We start from the raw sequence: 23,728 nt of genomic DNA, 5'->3' as shown, positions 1-23,728 counted from the left end.
CCAATGCTTACATTCCAATCTCCAACTATTATTAAATTTTCATCTCCTTTTACGTGTTTAATTGCTTCATCAATCTCTTCGTATACACACTCTACATCATCATGGGCGCTTGTAGGCATATAGACGTTAACAATCGTTGTCGGTTTAGGTTTTGATTTTATCCTTATTACAATGATTCTATTGCTATGTGTTTTGAAATATTCTACTCTTTTCCCTATCTTCTTGTTCATTATGAAACCTACTCCTGCCTGCCCATTATTTGAAGCTGAGTTTATTATTCTAAAATCACCTGACCAAAAGTCGCCTTCCTCTTCCCACCGAACCTCACTAATTCCTACTACATCCACATTTATCCTATCCATTTCTCTTTTTAAATTTTCCAGCCTACCAACCTTTTTTAAACTTCTAACATTCCACGCTCCGACTCGTAGAATGTTATTTTTTAATTTTCTGGTGACCCCTTCCTTAGTAGTCCCCACCCGGAGATCCGAACGGGGGACTAGTTTACCTCCGGAATATTTTACCAAGGAAGGCGCCTCCATCATTGCTATCAAAACAAAGTGATTCAATATAAAACCGGCTACAAAAAAAAAACTATTAAAAAGTAAAAATCAAACACATTAAAAGGTTTGAACTGCACCTTTTTTGAAGCCGACACTGGATTAAGTGTGAGTAAGATGATGGTAGTAGATTATAATTTAGCTCCGAGTTCAAAAAATTAAAAAAAGTTAAAATGTATTTTTACTTCCTTGTATGAAATAAAGCAAGTATTGTGATCGCGAAAAATTTCGGTTTTCAAATTTACGTACGTACGTATGTACGTATCTCGCACAACGCAAAAACAGTTAGCCGTAGGAAGTTGAAATTTTAGATTTAGGACTCTTCTAGTTGTGCACCTCTCCTTTTGATTACAATCGACTGACCTAACAGTGTTCACAAAAGCCGAAAATCCCAAAAAATTTGGATTTTGAACATTTTCTTAACTGTAGTAATAAGACTTCATTTATAGATTTTCAACGATATATCATAAGTGGTGCTTATTTTCACTGGATCCAGAATTATAGATAAATAAAATTTTAATTAATAAAATATTTGGATCTTACTAGGGAAGGCACATCAGATCGTATCAGACTTCATCTGCTTTTGTTTTTTTTTTAATTTACACATATTGATTTATTAATAATTATTAACCCGTGATTGTAAACAAATTTTTACAATAAATAATAATTCAATAATGACATTAAAAAAAAATCAGAAGTTATTCGTAAAATAAAATTTTATGTACTTTTAAAAATGTGTATATGTAATTTATTAGGCATTATTACATATGTGTATATGTAATAGATTTGGGGAAACATCTGATTATTTAATATTAATTGAAAATTATGATTTAGAATTGTATTATTGTTGGATTTTCTAATTTAATTTCGGTTTAATTTTATCTACATTAAAGTTAACTACAGAGTGGCTGAAAATAAACTCTAACAAGAACAACATATAGCACGTATGCCTCAGTAAATATGTAAATTATGTAATAAATTGCAAAAAATTCTTATCTTTTAGTTCATTACTCTTCTGATATAGTCGAACAATAATCTCCCTAAATCGGAGTTGATCATCATTTCGTTTATTTGTTCTTTGTTGCCAATCATTTAATCGCTGTTTGGTTTGATATAATCTTCTGATCTTAATTTGTGTACACGTTCTCTAGTTTTCAAATTTCCTCTCTTTTTATTCATCATGATATTTTAATATTTTTATTCTTTGTTGGTCTTAACGTTTTCCTTCTCTTTATATTTATCATCTTCTCTTAATTTTTTTATTCTTCCCTTGTTTTTAATATTTTCTTCCTCTTTATACTCATCTTCTGGTACGTACGTATGTACGTATCTCGCACAACGCAAAAACAGTTAGCCGTAGGAAGTTGAAATTTTAGATTTAGGACTCTTCTAGTTGTGCACCTCTCCTTTTGATTACAATCGACTGACCTAACAGTGTTCACAAAAGCCGAAAATCCCAAAAAATTTGGATTTTGAACATTTTCTTAACTGTAGTAATAAGACTTCATTTATAGATTTTCAACGATATATCATAAGTGGTGCTTATTTTCACAGGATCCAGAATTATAGATAAATAAAATTTTAATTAATAACATATTTGGATCTTACTAGGGAAGGCACATCAGATCGTATCAGACTTCATCTGCTTTTGTTTTTTTTTTAATTTACACATATTGATTTATTAATAATTATTAACCCGTGATTGTAAACAAATTTTTACAATAAATAATAATTCAATAATGACATTAAAAAAAAATCAGAAGTTATTCGTAAAATAAAATTTTATGTACTTTTAAAAATGTGTATATGTAATTTATTAGGCATTATTACATATGTGTATATGTAATAGATTTGGGGAAACATCTGATTATTTAATATTAATTGAAAATTATGATTTAGAATTGTATTATTGTTGGATTTTCTAATTTAATTTCGGTTTAATTTTATCTACATTAAAGTTAACTACAGAGTGGCTGAAAATAAACTCTAACAAGAACAACATATAGCACGTATGCCTCAGTAAATATGTAAATTATGTAATAAATTGCAAAAAATTCTTATCTTTTAGTTCATTACTCTTCTGATATAGTCGAACAATAATCTCCCTAAATCGGAGTTGATCATCATTTCGTTTATTTGTTCTTTGTTGCCAATCATTTAATCGCTGTTTGGTTTGATATAATCTTCTGATCTTAATTTGTGTACACGTTCTCTAGTTTTCAAATTTCCTCTCTTTTTATTCATCATGATATTTTAATATTTTTATTCTTTGTTGGTCTTAACGTTTTCCTTCTCTTTATATTTATCATCTTCTCTTAATTTTTTTATTCTTCCCTTGTTTTTAATATTTTCTTCCTCTTTATACTCATCTTCTGGTCGTTTTCTTGAAATATATTTCTTCATGTTAACATTTATAACCAGTATACAGAAGTTCACTAAATGTAATAGTTTAATTTAATATTAACTTATTATTGTACGACATACCAGAAACCTGAAACATTTGTTAATCAGCCACTCTCGAAGATGTAAATAATACTGATCTAGTAAGACGAGTAATAAAGGGACTTTTACTCTATCCTAATATATCATGGAAGATTGTTGAATTAATAATTGTATAAATATTTGATGTTAATAAAAACTAATATTTCAGCAATTGTATAACTGTCCACTTTATTAGAGAATTATAGGATCGTGTTACATTTTCGAATGAAATAAAATTAAATGAGGTACAGCAAAAGATGTGTATATGTAATTTAATAGGTGTACAAGGGAGTCTTGTTGTGTCCACATCAGATTTTTTAAGTTAATCTTAGCAAAGTATTTTTTTCGTTAATCTTCCGAAATCTTCGTTAACAAAATTCATAAAAATCAGAAGAACGATTTATAATTGTTATAATGTTAAACGAGTTATTGGTTCCATAATAAATTGTAATATGAGTAATAGCAATAATGAATGAAGATATCCGATAGGCAACTATAATTTTTTTTAATTAAAAAAAATGTTATTTATTTTTTAATATTTATCTTTTATGTTTAATCAGAACTGCATAGTGAGGCTACGAAAACCGCAGATTTATATCAGTCATTAAAAGTAGAGAATTATATTTTAAACAAGGTCATTGGTCAAGGATAATTTATATAATTAGCTTTTTTGGGGGAGTTTATTAGAAGTAATTATTTCAAAATTTATTATATCTCTTACATTGAATTAAATTTAAATTATCATTATTTTGTTTTAAGACTTCTCTGTATTTACAATTTTCTGTAGTTTTGTTGTTAATTATTATCTTCTGTAAAATAAATAATTTTAAATTTTAACTATTTATGTTTCTTTTTTTTGTTTCACTAGTACATTTACAATCGGCTCCTTAAGTGGAACCATAAGTAAATTATTTGGTAAGGGGTTCTTAAGGAACTCCAATAATAGACAGCCATAATAAGTTATCGGTAACAATAATCTGAAAGTTCATTAGTAAAGAAAATTCTGATATGGACATCACATGACTTCCATGTACGCTTATTAAATTACATATATTTTTTATATATTTATATTTTTTTTACATATTTTTTTTTTTTTGTTATTGATGTATTATTTATTTTAATTTTTTTTTACAATCACTAGTTAATAATAATTAATAATTCAAAATATTTAACTTAAAAACAAAGTTAAAAAAAGAAAATGAAGTCGGAATCTCGCTGATGTGCCTTCCCTTTATAAGATCCAAATATTCCATTAATTAAAATTTTGTTGTGCTATAACTCTGGAACCAATGAAAATAAGTACCACTTATGATATATCGTTGAAAATCTTTTAATGATTGCTTATTACTGTAGTTAAGAAAAGGTGAAAAATCTAAATTTTATTTTTGGATTTTGGACTTTTTTGGACGCTTGTACTACGTACAAGGAAGTAATATATCTGCCAAAAATTCATAGTCCATAAAAACAAACAATTAAAAATAAAAACCAATAAATAGATAAATAGTCAGTAAAATAAAAACACAAATAATCACGTGATAGCTAGTCGAGCAAAACAACAAAACAAATTGCAGCTATAAACAAAAAAGTAAACAAAATAACATCGCGCTAGATTTGGTGATATTAACTGTAAACTGTCATTCAGTAGCCCCTAAATCAGGAATATGAAGACGTTTAAACCTTCAGACGTCCCCACTGTTATCAAGCAGATTGACAGCAGTGGTTGGCGTGATTTTCTAAACGTTGTTGGTATTTAAATTTTAAAATATTAAACAATATTTTTCTTTATTAAAAAAAAAATAAAAACAAAATATGTAATTCTCATCTTGGAACGTGCTTTAATTTTAATTTTTTAATGGTAGATAAAGAAGAGAGATGTTTGGAAATTGGTGTAAAACATGAAATAAATTGCTGAAAACATTGATGTAAAGCTTGAGGCTTTAAAAAATATTAAAACAGACGGCAAAGGTTGAATAAATTTCCCGGGTTAGGTCTTAACACATTTTTATTTCAAATACGCCGTAGGATTTTTAATATTAATACTTATTACGAAATATTTAGAGTACTAGAGCACAATTGCGATAAATATGAAAATGTTCATTAAAATAACTTGGTCGCCTTGATCAAATGTAATTTTTACCTTAAAAATTATTCAGTATTTAAGCTATAATTAAGAACAAAATCTGATGTGGATACCATATAATTTCTTTGTAAGCCTATTAAATTATATATATGCATTTTTTGCTGCACTTCATTAAAACTTATTTCATTCAGAAAGTGAGATACGATCCACCAATTCTTTAATAAAATGGATAGTTACACAATTTCTGAAATATTAGTTTTTATTAATATCAAATATTTATACAATTATTAATTCAACAATCTTACATGAAATATTAGGATAGAGTAATAGTCTCTATATTGCTCGTATTACTTGACAAATAATTATTCGTAACTTCATGAGTTGCTAATTAACAAAAGTCTCAGATTTCTGGTGTGTCGTATAAATAAAAGTTAATAATAATTAAACTATTCCGTTTAGTGAACATCTATATACTGGTTACAAATGTTAATTTCGACCTTACGGTGTAAAATATTCAGTTTTTAATATTGGATTATTTGGTGAATAATCAAAAATGAAAAAAAACCAATCATACAGGAAAAAAAGAAAAAATGAAGAAATATATGTCAAAAAACGATAAGAAGATGAATATGAAGGGGAAGAAAACTTTAAGAACAAGGGAAGATTAAAAAAATTAAAAGATGATAAATATAAAGAGGAAGAAAATTTGAAAACTAGAGAACGTGTACATAAATTAAGATCAGAAGAATTATATAGAAGAAGAAAACAATGATTTTAATTTTGAATTATCTTCCAATCAGCCTCATATTATATCACAAGGTGAATTAAATGATTTGGTTAGGGGTTTAAATTTATCAAAAAATCAAGATGAACTGTTAGGATCAAGACTGCAAGGTTGGAATTTACTTCAAAGAATTCAAAAATTTTGAACTTTCGAAGCCGACAAAAAGAACTTTCTGAGTACTTTATTGATGAAAATAATTTCTTTTATTGCACAGATATTACGAGCTTATGTTGCACTTAGGACAAGTTCATAAACTTGAGGACTGGTGCCTTTTCATGGATTCGTTGAAGTATAGTTTAAAAGTGGTTCTACTACACAACGGTAACAAATATCCTTCGATACCAATCGCTTACGATATCAATTTCAAAGAGACATACGATGTGATGAAAGACGTTCTTGAAAAAATAAATTATAAATAACATAGCTGGAACATATGTGTTAATTTGAAAGTTATAGTTACTTCTTTTTAGGCATACAGTTAGGCTATACTAAGAACAAGTGTTTTCTTTGTAAATGCGACAACCGAAATAGGGATAAACTTTATATTACCAAAGAGTGTAATAAACAAGACAACTTAACTCCAAATGGGAAAAATATTATTCATGAGCCCTTAGTTGAACTCAAAAAAATATTTTTACTCCCTCTCCATATCAAGCTAGTACTAATGAAAAATTTTTTAAAAGCAATGAAGAAGGATAGTCCCGGATTTTTGTACATCAGGCAGAAATTTCCGAATGTATATGCAGAAATATATATATATATATAGTTAAATAAGTTAAATATTGTGCTCAATTTTTTCTTTTTTTTTCAATTTTTTTTTTTTTTTTTTTGAGGCGAAAACTGTTAAGAAATAATGTTGAATATCTCCCCTCCTAAATCCAATTGACTTAAAACTTCGTAATTTGAAATAACTTAAATATTTTCATTGTACTAAAGGTCAATTTTCTACAATCTCTATAAAAAAAGTTTAAAGTTCAAAATAGCGAAAATTACCCGTCATTCTCTTTTTAATTTTATACAAAATTTAATACCATATAAAAATGGTATATAGAAATTTCGTTTTTAAATTTATTTTTGTGTTAAATTTTTTAGTTTTAGTTGTAAAATATGGGTAGGTTTAAAACAAAACTATTTGTTTATGAAAAATATCATTCGTAAGAAACACTAAGATGAAAAACCTTCTAAAAAACGTAAAATATAAATGCAGATAAAATATTTGCATAAAGTTAAACATGTTTTGACGAGTAAAAAAACTAATATTGTGTTATATTTGATGTTCACGTTGTTCTAACAATTAACATTCTATATCGATTTTTAATTTCAACGTATCTTCATGTACAGACTGTCTCATTAAAAAATGGAAAGAATTTCAGGATATGTTCTACAAATGAAAATAAAGAAAAATTTCATATAAATAGGTCCAGAAACAGAAACGCTTCTTTTTGAGTTGCGGCCTACGAAAAGTTTATTTCTAATTTCTGTTTCAAGAATAAAATGAACATACTAATATTTTTTGAACTTAAATTAAGGAAAAAAATCAGATGATTTCATATGGTTTTGACCTAAAAAATAAATAAAACAGTTTCCAACACTTTATATATTATTTTTGAGAAATTATTGTAAAAAGAAAACAAAAAAGAAACTGGTGTCGCAAAACACAGTTTTTTTAGATTTTACATACAATAACTTTGTTAAATTGTTAATAAACAAATAATATTTCGGTGAATAAAATGTAGAGAATTTAATTTTGAGGAAATGAATAACATAAACTGAACATGAACAAACATTTAAGAAATTTGGCTCTTATTAATATCAGAACAGAACCGAAACGTGGCCGAAGAATAATGTATTATAATTTAAATTCAAACCAAGAATCATTTCAATATTGGAAGTATCTAGAAGCAGAATCAATTATTTAAAATAAATAAAAAGAAAAATTAAATTAAACGATATTTAATAATAATATTTAAATTCTATTTTATTAAATATAAAATATAAGAAACGAAAATCCATTATTTAGAAAATGTAAATTTTTTATTTTTTAATTTTGTTAAATTTAACAACTCAACAATTAAAATACGTATTTGGCAATTTAATAGTTTTTACACTACTTAGCTACAATTGTTTGTAATTTTAAATAGTCAAAATTCAATGCCCAATCTGGACTTTTAATGCTAGAATATGTATTATTTTTATCCAATTTTTTTAAAATTATATATAAAATTTTTTTTAATATAAAAAATATATTTTTTTAAATTATTTAAAAATATATATATATATTCTGTGTGTGTGTGTTTATCAAGTAAATTTATTGATAATTGATAAGGAAGGAATAACGTTGCAAAAAAATGTTCAAACTGCCTAATAAGATTCTGTACTAATTTTTTGTTGAAAAAAAAAAATGTTAGGCTCTAGCAATCTAGAAAAAACTTAAAAACACGACTAATTTTTATACAAACGACAACTTTTATACAAAAAAAAATAATAATATTAAAAAATTATTGAAATCGATCCATTTGGTGAAGAAGAGTAAAGCTTGAAAATATTTAGTTAAACATATTAGTCGATTTGAAAATCCTACTCTTTTCGTCGTTAAAGACAAATTGAAATTGGTTTTTGTAAATTTAAGGCATTTTGCACCTTATGGCATCTCATTTGAGGAACAGGTCCATCGGGAAATATAGTTTAGTCAATACAAATACACTCAAATTTTAATAAATTTTATTTTTAATTCATTGAAATTAAATTTTTGTAGTAAATGAACACTAAATTACATCGGTAAAAACTGAATTATGGGTATAAAAAATAATTTCGTTTAAGACGTGTTTGTTTTGCGTGAGTTATATAATTTTTTCCCTCTTTCCTCTTCACTCTTTTTCTCTTTTATAATGAATAGGAAGAAGGGGTAGAGTCAAGGTAATAAAAAGGCTGATTAAATGTGTTTATATACATCTGTAACCCACTTGGGTCAAGGTTGATGTAATTCATCTTATTAAAAACACCACCATTTAGCGTTTACTCGAATGTTATTTAAAAAAATGGAAACTGCAGTTTACTATAGGTCAATGCCAATCCAGTAAGTGCACTGGCAAAGTATTTATGTACGTTAAAAAGACTCGTAAATTATTTTAGAACATCTTTTGCACATTTTTTTAAATAATATGGTTCTACTCATAAGAATAATTATTTATACATCGAGTTTTACTTTCAGTTTTCATTATGAAGGTCACAGATTTTATTTAGTAATAATGTTTGCGTCATTGCTTTTACATTTTACTTCTTATTAATATTTTCCACAGAAATACTTATCATTACTGTATCTTCATTATATTACCTTTTTTAATTATATGAGAAAAAATTAAGAATCTATGCAACTGGCTATAATTATACCTTATACAAGTATAAACAATGTAAATAAATTTACTAGATATAAAAAATTTATCAATATTTGTTTGAATATTTACACAGATCTTTTTCTTTAAAAATTAATTTAAATCTCTGCCGTAATAATTTACCTACCAATTTCTTTATGTGATTTTTTTAATGGCATTTGAAAACTATTCATTATTGAAAAAGATTTTTCAACTTTTAGTATTTTAATTATGTAACATTTAACAACTTAACCACAACTTTTTTTATACTGTTATTATTAACTAGGGACGCACACCTCCAAAAATTATATGCAATATCATTGTAATAAAAGAAAATTACCTGAATAATTATTAACACATTAATACCTTACTAAGATTGGATTTCGATGGATTTGTGAAGTAAATGGTTAGCGCTTGCTTTACTTTGCGGTAGGTTGATAGTTCGACACCCGCCAGATCTCATATTCAACAATATAACAGCTCTTTTCTACTATCCCCAGTCAAAGTTTTGTTGTACAATTTTAATTATAAACATATTCTTTGACCTGACAAGCAAGAAAAGTAGCTGTTTACCGATCCTGAATTAAGAAAGCTGCATTATATAGGATATCCTTTAAAGGTGAGGCCAAACTCTAAGAAGTGATTCTAGTTAACATACTGAAGAAAAAATGTCTAGTGAACATAAGTCCGAAACGCATATTTTCCTGTCTGTCCGCCACTTTCTGTTTTTAAAAAAAAAAAAATTATTTTTCAAGAACGGTTGGAGATAACGCAATAAAATTTAGTACTTTATTTTAAACTAACATTTTTAATAGGAAACAAATAACGATTCTCTTCGTTGACAAATGTCAAAATGGCGGTCGTTTCAAACTTTCAATCTTAAATATCTTAGGAATTATTAGATTTATCGAACTGTGTACAAAAATTATGAAGCATTTTTTTTTTTAACAAAACACCTTAGTCGTAAAAATCAGACGACAAACAACAGAGTTATTGCAAAAAAATAGGTGTAAACCGATATGGCGACCATCTTGTTTTTTTTATTATCATGACTCACTTGATAACTAAATCAAATTTTCTGATTAGAATTGATAAAGTTAGCAATTTTAATCAGAAACAACGATAATAAAAAAACAAGATGGCTGCCATGTCGGTTTAGGCCTACTTTTTGCAGGTTTCTGTTTTTTGTCGTCAAATTTTTACGACTAAGATGTCATTTTGTACACAAAAGAATGCTTCATAATTTTTATAACACAACACAAATTGAAATTCCATTTTGAAATTTGTTAACGAAGAGTATCGCTATTTTTTTCCTATTAAAAAATTTTAGTTTATTAAATTACATTTTATTGCTTTATCTTAAACCGTTATTGAAAAAATAATCTTTTTCTTAAAAAATAAAGTGGACAGACAGGAAATATGCGTTTTCAGACCTGTATTCACTGGACATTTTTTCTTTAGTATGTTAACTAGAATTAGTTCCTAGAGTTTGGCCTCTGTATATCCCTAAACTTCGATATCATAAAAATCAATCAGTTAAAAAAAAGAATCATCAAATATTTCAGATTTTTCAGCTCTTTTCTTCCAATTTTGTGAACCTTTGTTCTACATAGAATCCGAGCACTGGTTAGCCCGACATAAAAGTCTGAGATATTTAGAAAAAAAAATATTAAGAACGTTTTGCTGCTTTATAAAATATATCATTTTGGGTTCTTATGAAAAGTTTTGAATATTTCAAGTTACCGTGTTTTGCAACCTACAACAGTTACAATGTTTTTCGGTTTTAAATGCTATGAAGATAAAAGTAATCTTGCACGTGATATTTTAATAAATATCAATGTAGGTTTTTGAATTTTAACAGTTTATTTATTTATAACTTTGAATTAACTAAATTGTGAAGTTTTATTAAAAAGCTGGGAACGTTATTCTGAATTTTTTGGCATTTGAACGTATTATTTATTTTATTAAGAAATGTTGTAAAGTTCAGAAAACAAGTCGTTTTTACTTTGTATATAAAAAAAATCTAGATTGTAATTTTTAATAAGGTAAGGTAAAAGGTAAATTAAAATATGAACTATTATCTTTACCATCATCAAATTTCACGACTTTCGTCTTTTACAATATAACCTTTTGAAAATTATTGGTATCTCCCTTCCCAACTATTGTAAATAAAAAACAGTTAACGAAAAACCTTTTACAATAAAAATACAAAAATGTTGTATAAATTCGTTGTTGTCTGTTCGTACCCTAAATTTACGAGTTGTATGCCATACAGTCACCTTTCGTCATGTTGCAGATGAATTCTGTTATATTTGGGTACTGCAGTGTAGTAAATGTTCCCAATCACTGTCTGACGTATTCACAACATATCAAATATTCTAGAAAATTAAGATTTGTGTCGGTTCTCAGCTGCTACGACAAACCTGAGTTTCTTCTAGGTCCAAGCTATGTAAAAATTCTAGGTAATGAACGAGTTAATATAGTCGCTAATGAAAGCTTGTAATCAGCTAAGTTTGTGACTCATAATTTCTGATTATAAGTCATGATCATTTCTGATTATACGTGATGTAAGATGTCAAATTTAGGCAGCTTGGCAAGTTGAGTGGTTGACAGTCGTAGACAAGCTTTGACATGTTAATGGTAGTATATTGTTGTGGAAGTCGTCAGTTCGAGACAGTCGCTTTGAAGAAGTTATCCTTGATTGTGTTAGAGAAATACCGCATTAATACATTTATACTTCATGTCACCTAGTGATACTCTAGTGTGTATATATATATATATATGTATATTGGTTTAATGCCGCAGAACGGTGCACAAGTGATTAAAACGTACACACAATATTGCTTTTTTTCTGTCTTTTGATTTGAAAACAATTTGATTTTGTTTGATGTCGCATAATATTTTTTTGTTCCCTTTAGACTCTTTTCTAAATTGTCTGTACTTTGCAAACATGCATTTACTAGTAACTTATTTTATGTGTATTGTGTTTTTTGTTCTCACTTTCTCGTTTATTCAAAACTACGTTTTTATTGGTTTTATTTTCCCGGAGAATATAGCTATATTAAAGGGTAAAAGTATTAAAGGGGAAAGTATGGTGACACGTCAAAAATTGAGTATCGATTTTTTTTTGCAAATCTTTACGTACGTTTTAAGGTCCACTTAGTTCATCTACACTAAAAAGACAAGCTGTACTTATATATATATATATATGTATATATATATATATATGTATATATATATATATATATATATATATGTGTGTGTGTGTATGTCCTATTGCTTTTGGCCTTATATTCCAGGATTGATCAAACTGATTTTCTTCAAATGTATCTTAAATATTTTTATGTATGGGGCATTGATTATATTATTATTTCATTCAAAATTCACTGGAGAGATATCGTAAAAAAAAACTATTTCAATTTTCTTCAAAGGCATTTTTGGGAAAACTCTTTATTAAAGAAAATTTATTACCTACAGTGCATATATATAATCCAAAAAACATACTTTTCAAAAAATCAACCCCCTACAAATGAAATACTATATACGTTTTTTTGATCTTTTGCTCTAGCTCCTTTTGGTTTAAATATTTTTGGAAAATTGTTTGAAATTTATACTTCATATATAAAGCTATCATGAAGGATCTAAAATTTAAAGAAAATTGAATGTTTTTAAATTATGATTACAATTTTTTTTAAATCGTAGACCCGGAACCTAAATTACAGAAAAAAATTCTTAAATTATTATTTTTATTTTAGTCTTTATTAATTGGATGGAGTTTGCTTTCGTTATCGTTTAGATCATTAGTTGTAAGCGGAAGGAGATAAATTGGTTATGTATAGAAAGAATGTGTTTCAATGATTCCGTACTTATGAAGGAAGAGGACTTTTGATATTTTTCCAGAATAGAAATTAAAACAGTTTATTTTCAGTAACATTTCTTTTCAGTATAGACTCTTTTAAGCTCGATACTTTTTATTTCAGCAGTATTGTAGCTTTTTGATGTCATCAGAAAAATACGATTCATTAAAACCCTCATATGTGATATTGTTTCATTAATTTCATCGTTTACATCGTTTGATACATATAACTTTCCAACAAGCCGTTTTCTAATGTTTTTTTTTCTTGTTTAACCTCCGGGACTATCATTAGGTATTTCTTCAGAGGATGAGATGAACAATTTGTAGCGTGTAAATGCCATGCCTGACCGGGATTCGATCCCGGGACCTCCGGATGAAAGGCCGAGACGCTACCACTCGGCGCCATGGAGGCCGGCGTGAATACTTTCTAATGTTTGAAAACAAGAAAAAAAAACTGCATCAAAGAATATGGGATGTAGATGCAATTTTCACAGTATTCAAGTAACTTTCCTTATGCAGTTACTATAACGTGAACCGGTGCATTGTGATAAACCATTTTCTATTTCATCACATGTGGTCAGTTTTATTTGATTTAATCGTACAGTCTATCTAGTTCAATATATATTATTATTTCGTGATGGGTTTTTCTTTTTCAAAATAATCGATTAAAATATTTTTTTACTTCCCAAAGTAAATATTTTTTTATCTTCTGAGTTGATACAACAAGTTAAGCCTTGAAGCCCTTCCATTGGTTGTAAAAATTGCTTTTAATGTTTTTTTTTTCTACTGTGTAGTGACAAACCCTTTGTTTCATCAGAGGTTATACATTTTACAAGAAATTCATTTGAATTATGTTTAAACAGCTTTATTAATACTTCACTTCTTACAATCGATAAAAAATATTAAATCCCACGCCGATCTTGTTAATTTATTTTTCGTACGTTTATTTTCATACACGATACTGCTTATACGTTCACTTGGGAGATGCTCACGATGTTGGAAATCTCACGGACTTTTGTTGGACGATTTACATCATGAATATTTTAAAAGAATCTGATGTTTTCTACTTTGAACGTCCAGTTTTTTCTTGCTAGAACAGTTCTGTATATCAAAAACAAAAAGTTGATTTGATGATGCAGAGTCAGCAACAATATTATTCAGTCCTAAAATCATATCTTGAGGCATTATACTTTTCATAAACAGATATTTCATTAATACATGATTCAGGGTTTTAACTTAAAACCATTGGCTTAATGCCAATGAGTGTTACAATTAATCTGATGTATGAATGCCACAGAATTTTGACAGGAATCATTTAAATTTTGATATTTGTAAACTATCGTATAGTTATAACAGATAAGTTCGGCACTAACGATTAATTATTCCGGGAAAATATCTTGTACAGTTGGAACTATTACTTGACACATTTCACAGGGTAATAATAATCCATCATGAGAAAACACACGCACAGTTGGTTATGTACAACCTACACATCGTTTATAGAATAAATATTTTTTCATCACGGGTAAGATTACGAAGGTTCCAGATTATGTTATGATTACACGCATTTATGTAAAACATTGTAACTTACCTATTTTTTAATATTTTTTCTTTATAAAACTGTTATTTACAAGGAATGAAAATTTACATATATATCTCACTCTTTAATAATGAAAAATAACCTTATTATAACAATCTTATTATAAAATAACCTTATGTGAATAAGAAGATATCTATCAGAGTAAATACTCATAAAAATGATATTTATGTTGGATTCCTTGAAATCATTATCCTGTCTAAATAAGTAACTTATCACTTCATCTTTAAATGAAATATTTATAAACATTTGTCTTATGTTTCATAAGTAGCTGCGGCGGTGCAATACGTGTTTCGTCGTTCATATTTTAAACTTTGTTTTATATATTAGTGTATTAATCTTTTACGAATATTGTATTCAAAATTGTAGCACGTATAATTTTTATTACAATGAAATATTCGGTAAGTATATAAAAAATAATATTTAAAAAGTTTTTAAGATTTAAGTCTATGACTACTACTATTATAGCAGAGACTTAAAAAAAGTAATTTGTTTTATTATATTAGAAAAAAAACTTAAACGATAAGTATGAATTTTTACAAGTGTTACTGTAAAATACAATTCATAAAAACATTTTTTTTTCTATGGTCCAAAGGAAGCAGTAGTACGTGTATAGATATTACACGTATTAATATTATTTGTGACTGGTTCAGAACTGTAGATAAAAACCCTGATTAGGAAAAATTTGAATTTTTAAAAATGTTTTTACGTTGTACCTGAACGAAAATATAAATTTTAGGAATTAAATAACCTTAGAAAAAGTGCAGTTTTTGTATTGATGTTTTTAAGTTTGGTAAGCTTATTTATACATTAGTAACTTATTATTTTATAAATATAATATATATATATATATTTTTTGGAAATCGATATATCATTTATGAAAACATAAGTTAGAAACACTTTGTTAACAGTGAATTTCACCATCCCATTGTAGGGAGATCTAATAGACGAACCTATATAAGACTATATGTTCCTAATCTTCTAACAGAAAAAAGTTCTGATTGGAATATGAAGTCGTCTATCTCAATAAAGAAGCGGTGACGTCTCAGCCTTTCATCCGGAAGGTCCCTGGTTCGAGTCCTAATCAGGCTGTAGTTTTTCATATAGTGTAATATCTCCATTTCATGTACCCAAGTGCACAAACTAATGTAATGAATTTAATCATAAAACAAGGGGGAAAGAGTATATGAAATTTTTTCATTTATAAATTTAATGTGTAACTTTTAATTAAATGTATAAAGATGAATAATTTTATTTTAAGTACATATTTCTTAAATGAAATTCCTTAATAAGTTGTAACTACCTGACAAATTTTATTCCCAAAAAATCGCTTTATTTTATCTTATTTTGTCCAAATCATCATTAATTAGATTGTTTTGATACTATATTTTGTATTCCTTTATGTTTTAATCTCATTAATTTGATACCGTTCTCCATCCGTTTTTTTCTGCCAATCTTTTAATTTTAACGTACTTCATCTACAATCTTAATTATCTGTTTAATATAATTTTATACTTTTCATCTTCTACAGTTTTTACTTTGTACACATTCTTCTCTTACCTAGTAATTTACTAATCGTGGATTTTTAATACCTGGTCCATCAACCTAATTCGTCTGTTTACAAAGTTCTGTCTCAAATTTTAGTTTTGTGCTGTATATCTTAAGACCTCTTCGTATTGAATTTTATTTAAACATTCAATTTGTAACATCATTCTATAACAAAGAAATCCTAAATTATTTTCCTTTTTATATTTCTTATCTTTTATATTTTACTGTTGTAAATCACTGCAATCTATAAAAAATTTGTTTGAAGAATTCCTTCCTAAATACTAAAACTATATTTGATAGTTTTCACGAAAGTTCTTCACTTCCTTTTGCTAGTCTGTTTTTGAATATAATTTGTTGATCCATTGTTATTTTAGTACATAGATGAAACATTTTTTTTTTGTATTTTGTGTACTGTCCTTCCCCTTTTCCAATATATTTAATTCCTCATTATTCTCATTTCTTTTTCCTTTTATTACATTTGTTTTATTTATTATCAAATCAAATTTCTATCTAAGCAACAGATTAGTATCATTTAATTTCTCTATTTACTTCCTTGTACGAAGAAAATAAAGTACTGTGATGGTAAAAAATTTCGGTTTCTAGATTTCAACGGAAATATCCATTTTCACCATCCCTGAATCTATTTTGACTAGTTTCGGCGTGACGTCTATACGTACGTACGTATATATCTGTCGTAACTCAAAAATGATTAGCTGCAGAATGTTGAAATTCTCGATTTAGGACTGTTGTAATATCTAGTTGTGCACTTCCCCCTCCCTCTTTTGATTGCAATCGACTGGAACTAAAGTATCCTTCGGATTTTGAACCTTTTCTTAACTGCAGTAATATGCCCTCATTGAGAGCTATTCATAAGTGGTATTTATCATGATAAAAGTGGTATGTATGATAAGTGTTATTTATTTTCATTGGTTCCAGAGGTATAGTCAAATAAAATTTTAATTAATGAAATATTTGGACCTTAGGGAAAGGTCCATCGATTCGAATCAGACTTCATCTTTTTTTAACTGTTTTCTTTTTTTTTAATTTAAATAAATTTATTTATTAATTATTATTAACCTCTCTTTGTAAAAAAAAATTACGATGAATAATAATTCAATAACAACAACAAAAAAAATGAAAAAGTGGCAGAGGTTTTTAATGAAATAAAATTTTATACCTTTCATTTAAAAAAAAAAAAATGTGTAAATGAAATTTAATAGGCGTACAAGGAAGTCATGTGTCGTCGGCATCAGATTTTTTTCTGCTAAAAAAAAGTATATTAGCAGAAAATCTTAACATCTTAATTTTTTTCTCAGGTAATTACCACAATCATTAACGTAGCGTTCAGTGCATAATCTTTTTCCTCTATGTTCAAGTTGAAAAGGAATAGAGACAAACAACATTCTTCCCTCACTTCTTTTTGAATCAGAGCTGGCTAGCATTTTGTCATCTTTTCTTAAAATTGTTGCATGAGTTTACTATATTTTATAATATTTTATTAAATTTAACTTCGTAACAGTTTTAATTAATGTTTAAAGTGTTATTCGTTCCTAAAAAAAGTACTAATAATAAGAATGAGGGAGAAGATTTAGAGGCTACTAGAATATATATTTAATTATTCTTTACATAATAGTGTTTAAAAACAATCTCTGCGACTGCATTTATATTATAACAAGCATTAAAAGTCAAAGATATAATTTATTTAATTAGCTTGTCTTTTCGGAATTCATTGGAAACATTATTTCTGAATTTATTACAACTATTACAATGAATTAAAGTTAAGTTAATTTAGTTTGTTTTAAGACTTCTCTGCGTTAAAATTTCTTGCAATTTTGTTAATTATATAATCTTCTATGAACTAAAATTTTATATTTTAAAATATAAAATAATATTTTCCTTTATTGAAAGACCCACAATTCCTGTCCCGGGAAGATCATTTGCAATATTATTTATTTTTTTAATGGTAAATAAAAAAATGCTGTTTGAAAGTTACCTAAAACTTGAAGTGAATATAAGCCGGCAAATGGTTACATATTGTTTTATCCTTGAAAAGTTTTTGTCACGCATCATAATCTTTATAAGTAAAAACGAAGAAAAAATTTATCTCCTATTACCTTTTCCTCTGAATCAAATATACAGAACATAGAAAATAAGATGATATTCAGTACGACAAATTATACCTTATAGGGACTGGGACCCTATAATTAAATTGTTCATCCATCTGCTTTAGCAACGACAGAGCTTTAATTTGGAAAATAAAAATAGAAAATCAGGAAAGTCTTGATTAAAGACTGAATGATTTATGTCATTTTTGCAGGAAATAAAACTAGATTATTATTGAGTTTTTATTTAAGAAATATTTGAAGTGATAAACTAACGGTAATATTTTCTCGAGTTATAACTTTTTTCTATAATTTTTGATTTTAGAAATTTTAAAAGTCGTTAGAAATAATATGAATACAACTTTGAAATTTTTAGTACCTAATACGAGTACATTAGTTTCGTTTTTAAAGTTTTTTGTAGGTCATCAGAATTATCTTATTTTAAATTTGGTGTTTTTATTTTTAAATCAGTAGTTTTCCTTAAAAATATTGTAACAGGATCAGGATAACGGATTTTTTCCAATTAAGGAAAAATAAAGAAAAAATAAAAATGAAAAGATGAATCCAAAAAGAACTAAAAGGGAGGATTATTTTCTTAGAATAACGGATCCGTTTAACAATCTGTTCTTTGTCTAGACAATGGCACCTCCAAAAGCTGTTGCTGAACCACAAGGGTTACCGGGCAGAAATAACAATTTATAGAAAAACGTAAGGGTACGGACGACGAAAATTATTACGTTTCAACAATTAAAGGGATGAGGTTGGTACTACTTCTGCAAGCTAGGGGATGTAAATACTACCAGGGAGCAGTGGAGAGAGTCAGTAGTTCTGCGAGGCCGTGTTTGGCACAGTGGTAATAATAAGCGATAATGGTGAATAGTTTCGCAATTCGAGTTTGCCGCGGTTGCAGTAACGGTAATATCAGTAAGCGTGTGGTAACAACGACTGAAGATTACGTCATAAGAATTTCATTGTCGACAGTGGGTGAATGCAGGAAGTTGTTCGTTGAGCTATTGATAAACAGTAGTGAAAATGACAGTATTCTACTCATTAATAAAGTATAGGGTTGTTCAATTGTTATTTTGTTAAGGGGATAATAGTTCCTTTCAGTCATTTTAATATTTTTATAAATTCTACTGTATTCTGGTTTTTTATAATTTAACTGTCATTAAACAAATATTGTTCTTTCTATTTGAACTATTATTTTGTATGTTATATACACATACTGTCATTATTATTAATATTGTAATAATTACATTTATTATTTATTTTGCTATATGTCTTTAGAGTTATAAATTGTATTTATAAGAAATTTTTAGTTTGTTAGTCTCTCAATATCCTGGTCGAACCGCAAACACACCGCGACAATACTCGTATATATTACCTTGAAACATTTGATGTATAAGTTATCTAATATTGTTTTATAATTACTTTAGGTTATGACAGTAAACATTATGTAGTACTTATCTACAATGAATTGAAAAAAAAGTCTAGTGATCAAGTATCAACGAATGACTGATAAGCAAAATACACGTGCTACAAGAAACTGCTCAGATTATTCGATTTGCCTTCTTCCACTGAAAGTGATTACAAATGTCTTGTTAGGCGCCAGACACAAGCCTCTACCCTCCATCCAACCCTGTACTTTGCCAATCGCCGCGGCAGCCAATTCCTCAACATCGTGTCCTGTTTTACCGTCGAGAAGGAGGGCCAGATCATCAGCATAAGCTACTTATTCGAAGTCGCCCTCAAATTATAGGTTCAGCACACCGTTGATTGTTAGGTTCTACAGGAGTGGTCCTAGTACCGACTCCTGCGGAACCCCTCCGAATATGTCTATCTTCATATCTCCATCCTCGGTTCGTATAGTGGCCGTACTCCTGTGCAGATAGTCATTCACAATGCCCCTCAGGTAATCCTCCTTCGACGCCAGGAACCACCGGCCCAGTCAAAGACATGTCTCAAGGTGTCGACAGTGGACCTCCCACTCACGAATCCTTGTTGTTTGGGGAGAGTCCACCCTTCATCTCTATTTCTGTCCACAATATGTCTACAAGCAATCTCTCAAATAGCTTTCCTACCATGTTAAGGAGACCGATACGCCAGTAAGCAACTCTGTCCTGCTGAATTTCACTGTTTTTAGGTATGAGAACTATCCTTGACTCCTTCCAGCAATCTGGAAATCTCGAGCCCTCCAGAGCCTGATTAAATGCATCCAGAACTAGTCATGGATAGGAGTCTACCCGCCACGCTTCGCTGTGGCACATTGTGGTTGCATGGATGAGAAATGAGAAACAAAACAAAGCATACGTTTCATAGAAGTTTAATTTTGCAATACTTGTGGATATACAATATTTTTTGTTTTTCCACTGTCTGCGTAGATATAAAGGCTAGATAGCCTTTATATCTACGCCTTTATATCTGGTTTGCCGTGTCGGCAAACCAGATGGTTTGCCGACTCGGGAACACGCAACATACAGTTGCCCATGTGAGAAGCAATCCGCATCTAAATCTAAACCACACAATTCTAAAGATTGACCTTGAGCTTTATTGATTGTGATTGCAAATGCCAGTCGAATTGGGAATTGCAATCTTTTAAATTAAAATGGTGTATCGGTCGGGATTATGGGTATTCGAGGAATGAGGACATCTTTACTTTTGAAAGGCCCCGTTAAAATCGTTGCTTCCACTACGTTATTCATCACTTTCTTAACTGCAAGTCGCGTGCCGTTGCAGAGTTTTGGCTGATTAATATTCAGCAACAGGATAATTGTTTGGTCATATATATGTAAAAAATAACCTAACAAAGGAATTTCTGGTCATTATGTAGGGATATTATTTTCTGTGTATTTGGTGGTTATTTCGACTTTTTTTGTTTGCATAGTCTTAAGTCTATCTGGGCTATAAGAAAGTTGGGTGTTTTAATTTATTTACTGTAAGTCATCCTTCTTCGTGGCTTTTCTTTTTCTTTTTTTGATAAAATACAGATGTTTTAGCTGTTAAATATAATTCAAAGAAATTTGTTACTTATTCAGTTGTGATTTTGTTTACATTGGCAACGGCCATACGGGCTCTTTGTGATTGGTCGTTGTGTTTGATAGTGGCCATCTTGCATTGATCTGATTGGTTTTCCTTTGTTTACATTTACATCTGATTTATTAGCCTCTTATTTATTAAAAAACTGTACAAATTAAAAATAGATAGATTTATTAAAAATAGATGAAAACAATCTTTGATGCGGGTTATATATCGTGCTAAAATTTGAGCTCAATCGGTGCAGAACATTTTGAGTTTTTGAAGCAGTACACAAACGAACTTAACATTTTTATATATACATATAGATATACCTAAATGCAGGTAATATTAAACCCTATTGGTTTCTTCACTTTGTTCATGATAGGCACTTTTTATCAAGAACATCCATTACCCTTTGAAATTATTTTTGATTAATAATGTTTATTTTTAAGATGCTTTTTATATTTGTATAATCATAAGGAAGGTTGATAGTTATTGTATAAAGCAACAAATTAGTGAACCATTTTCTGTAGGAGAAAATGTATTGATATTATTCATTACGTTACTTAAACAGTTACATAGATTTAAATCATTTTTTGGAAAAAAACAAACGTGTTTTTTTTCAAAATTTAAGTCGCTATAATATTTTATAGCAGTTATTAAATATTTATAATGTCTCCTAAAGAAAGGAACTACTTTAATATAAAAATATTCTTGTATTCGCAAAAATTCTTCGGATAGAGGAGAGGTTTCTTTCGTAGATTTTGATCATCGTGAAGATTGTTACCTCGCGGTCCTCGCTAAGTTTCCTTTCTTTTGTGTAATTGTATAGAAAAAAATCTAAATATAATATAGATTTTTATGTAAATAAAATCTTTAAAAATACTTACAACTTAAAAACTCTTTTTCCACCTAAGGATTTGGTTTTAGTAAAGAAATTTTAGTTGATAAAAATTAAAGCAAATTGATTTTTAACATTAAGTTCCAACGTTTCCTTCAAAGACAAATTTTTTAAACTTCAGTTATTCGTTGAAATGTATTTTACGAAACATTTTGAGTAAAAAAGTGGAATAAATAAAATTTGAGAATAATCTTCTTTTGAAATACTCTTTTAAATTTTAAAATGAGGATTCCCTTCCAGGAGAAAAAAACAAAATTTATACTCGCAAAAACTTCGGATAATTCAGTTAATTCAAAATGTTGAAAAACACAATTAAATTTTATTAAAAATAAAATTTCCGTTATCAAAAATAAAGGAAACGATTAATTACACAATATTTATAGTAAAAATTTTATAGAACATACAAAAAAATATTTATAGAACAATATCTACTGAACACTGAATTTACCAGATTTTATTAAGGTTAAATCCAAAATTTCCAGTGTACACGTACTTCAAGTTACGTGATTTCAACAACGAACGCACATCGCCATTATTTCTTGCTATGTAGACTGGTTATTTTTCATACACGATCGGAGAGTATGTAAAATAAGGATACCGTTTAAGCTGAGACCAAAAGAAATGTTTTTGTATGAAAGGCACGATTACAGATTTGCATAATTTAAAATAATTTTTTCAAAAGTATGTTTTTTTGTAATATAAATTTTATATGTTTATATACAAAGAATAATAATCTTCTACACACGTTTTTAGAAGTTACAAATAATTTTCAAAAAAGTTAATAAAAAGAAAATCTTTTTCAAGTATTGCTTCTTATTTTCAGATAATAATTTAAAAATATTTGTTAGAAGGACTTTTCTTTAAACGTAACCGTTTTCAAGAAAGTAAGTTCCATTTTTGATGATGAAGATTATAAGGAAATCGTCATCATAGTGACAAAAACCAGAATGATTAGTTGTTTGGAACTTTTAACTTTTTCTAGGAATAATATTCCAGATATTTAAGGTTTAATTTATATATAATAATTTTTATGATTTTGTTTATTACAATTTTAATATGTTTATTACCATGTAAAATATTTTAATTTTTATTATCGGTAAGCAATTTTTACAGAATTACTAAACAGCTTATATATATATATATAAGCTGTTATATGTAGCTGATATATATATATATATATATTTACACGCACTTCTGTAAAGAACATCAGAGAACACCTAGGGTGTTTTATCGAAAAGGTTTGGGTGAAAAAAACAGTTTTTAAAATAATTCTCTCAGAAAATAATTCATGTATTAATTCTGATATTCCCTTCCAAGTAATAGGCAGAAACGTATACTAGGAGTTCTTCCGGATAATACAATCATTTAATTTTTAACATGGAACTATAGAAAACCAGTATATACGAGTATAATAAAAACATAAAGAAATTAAC

At 27.9% G+C, this 23,728-nt stretch overlaps 1 protein-coding gene across 3 annotated transcripts in view; it reads left to right on the top strand.

Moving 5' to 3' along the window:
- LOC142321798 (phospholipase B1, membrane-associated-like) overlaps positions 1-23,728 on the top strand; it is a 113,686-nt gene that overhangs the window by 33,129 nt on the left and 56,829 nt on the right. Inside the window, exon 1 of one of the 3 annotated variants that reach the window (XM_075360197.1) lies at positions 14,997-15,130. The exons of the other annotated variants lie outside the window; for them this stretch is intronic. Coding sequence (XP_075216312.1) covers positions 15,119-15,130 — 12 coding nt within the window. The 5' untranslated portion in view covers positions 14,997-15,118. Of the gene's footprint in view, positions 1-14,996; positions 15,131-23,728 lie in introns of those variants that run through there. 3 annotated transcript variants of the gene reach the window in all.

This window comes from Lycorma delicatula, chromosome 3 (genome assembly GCF_047948215.1).
Source record: "Lycorma delicatula isolate Av1 chromosome 3, ASM4794821v1, whole genome shotgun sequence".
NCBI lineage: Eukaryota > Metazoa > Arthropoda > Insecta > Hemiptera > Fulgoridae > Lycorma > Lycorma delicatula.
Note: the sequence above shows the minus strand (reverse complement) of the source record. Positions and strands in the feature narration are given on the sequence as shown.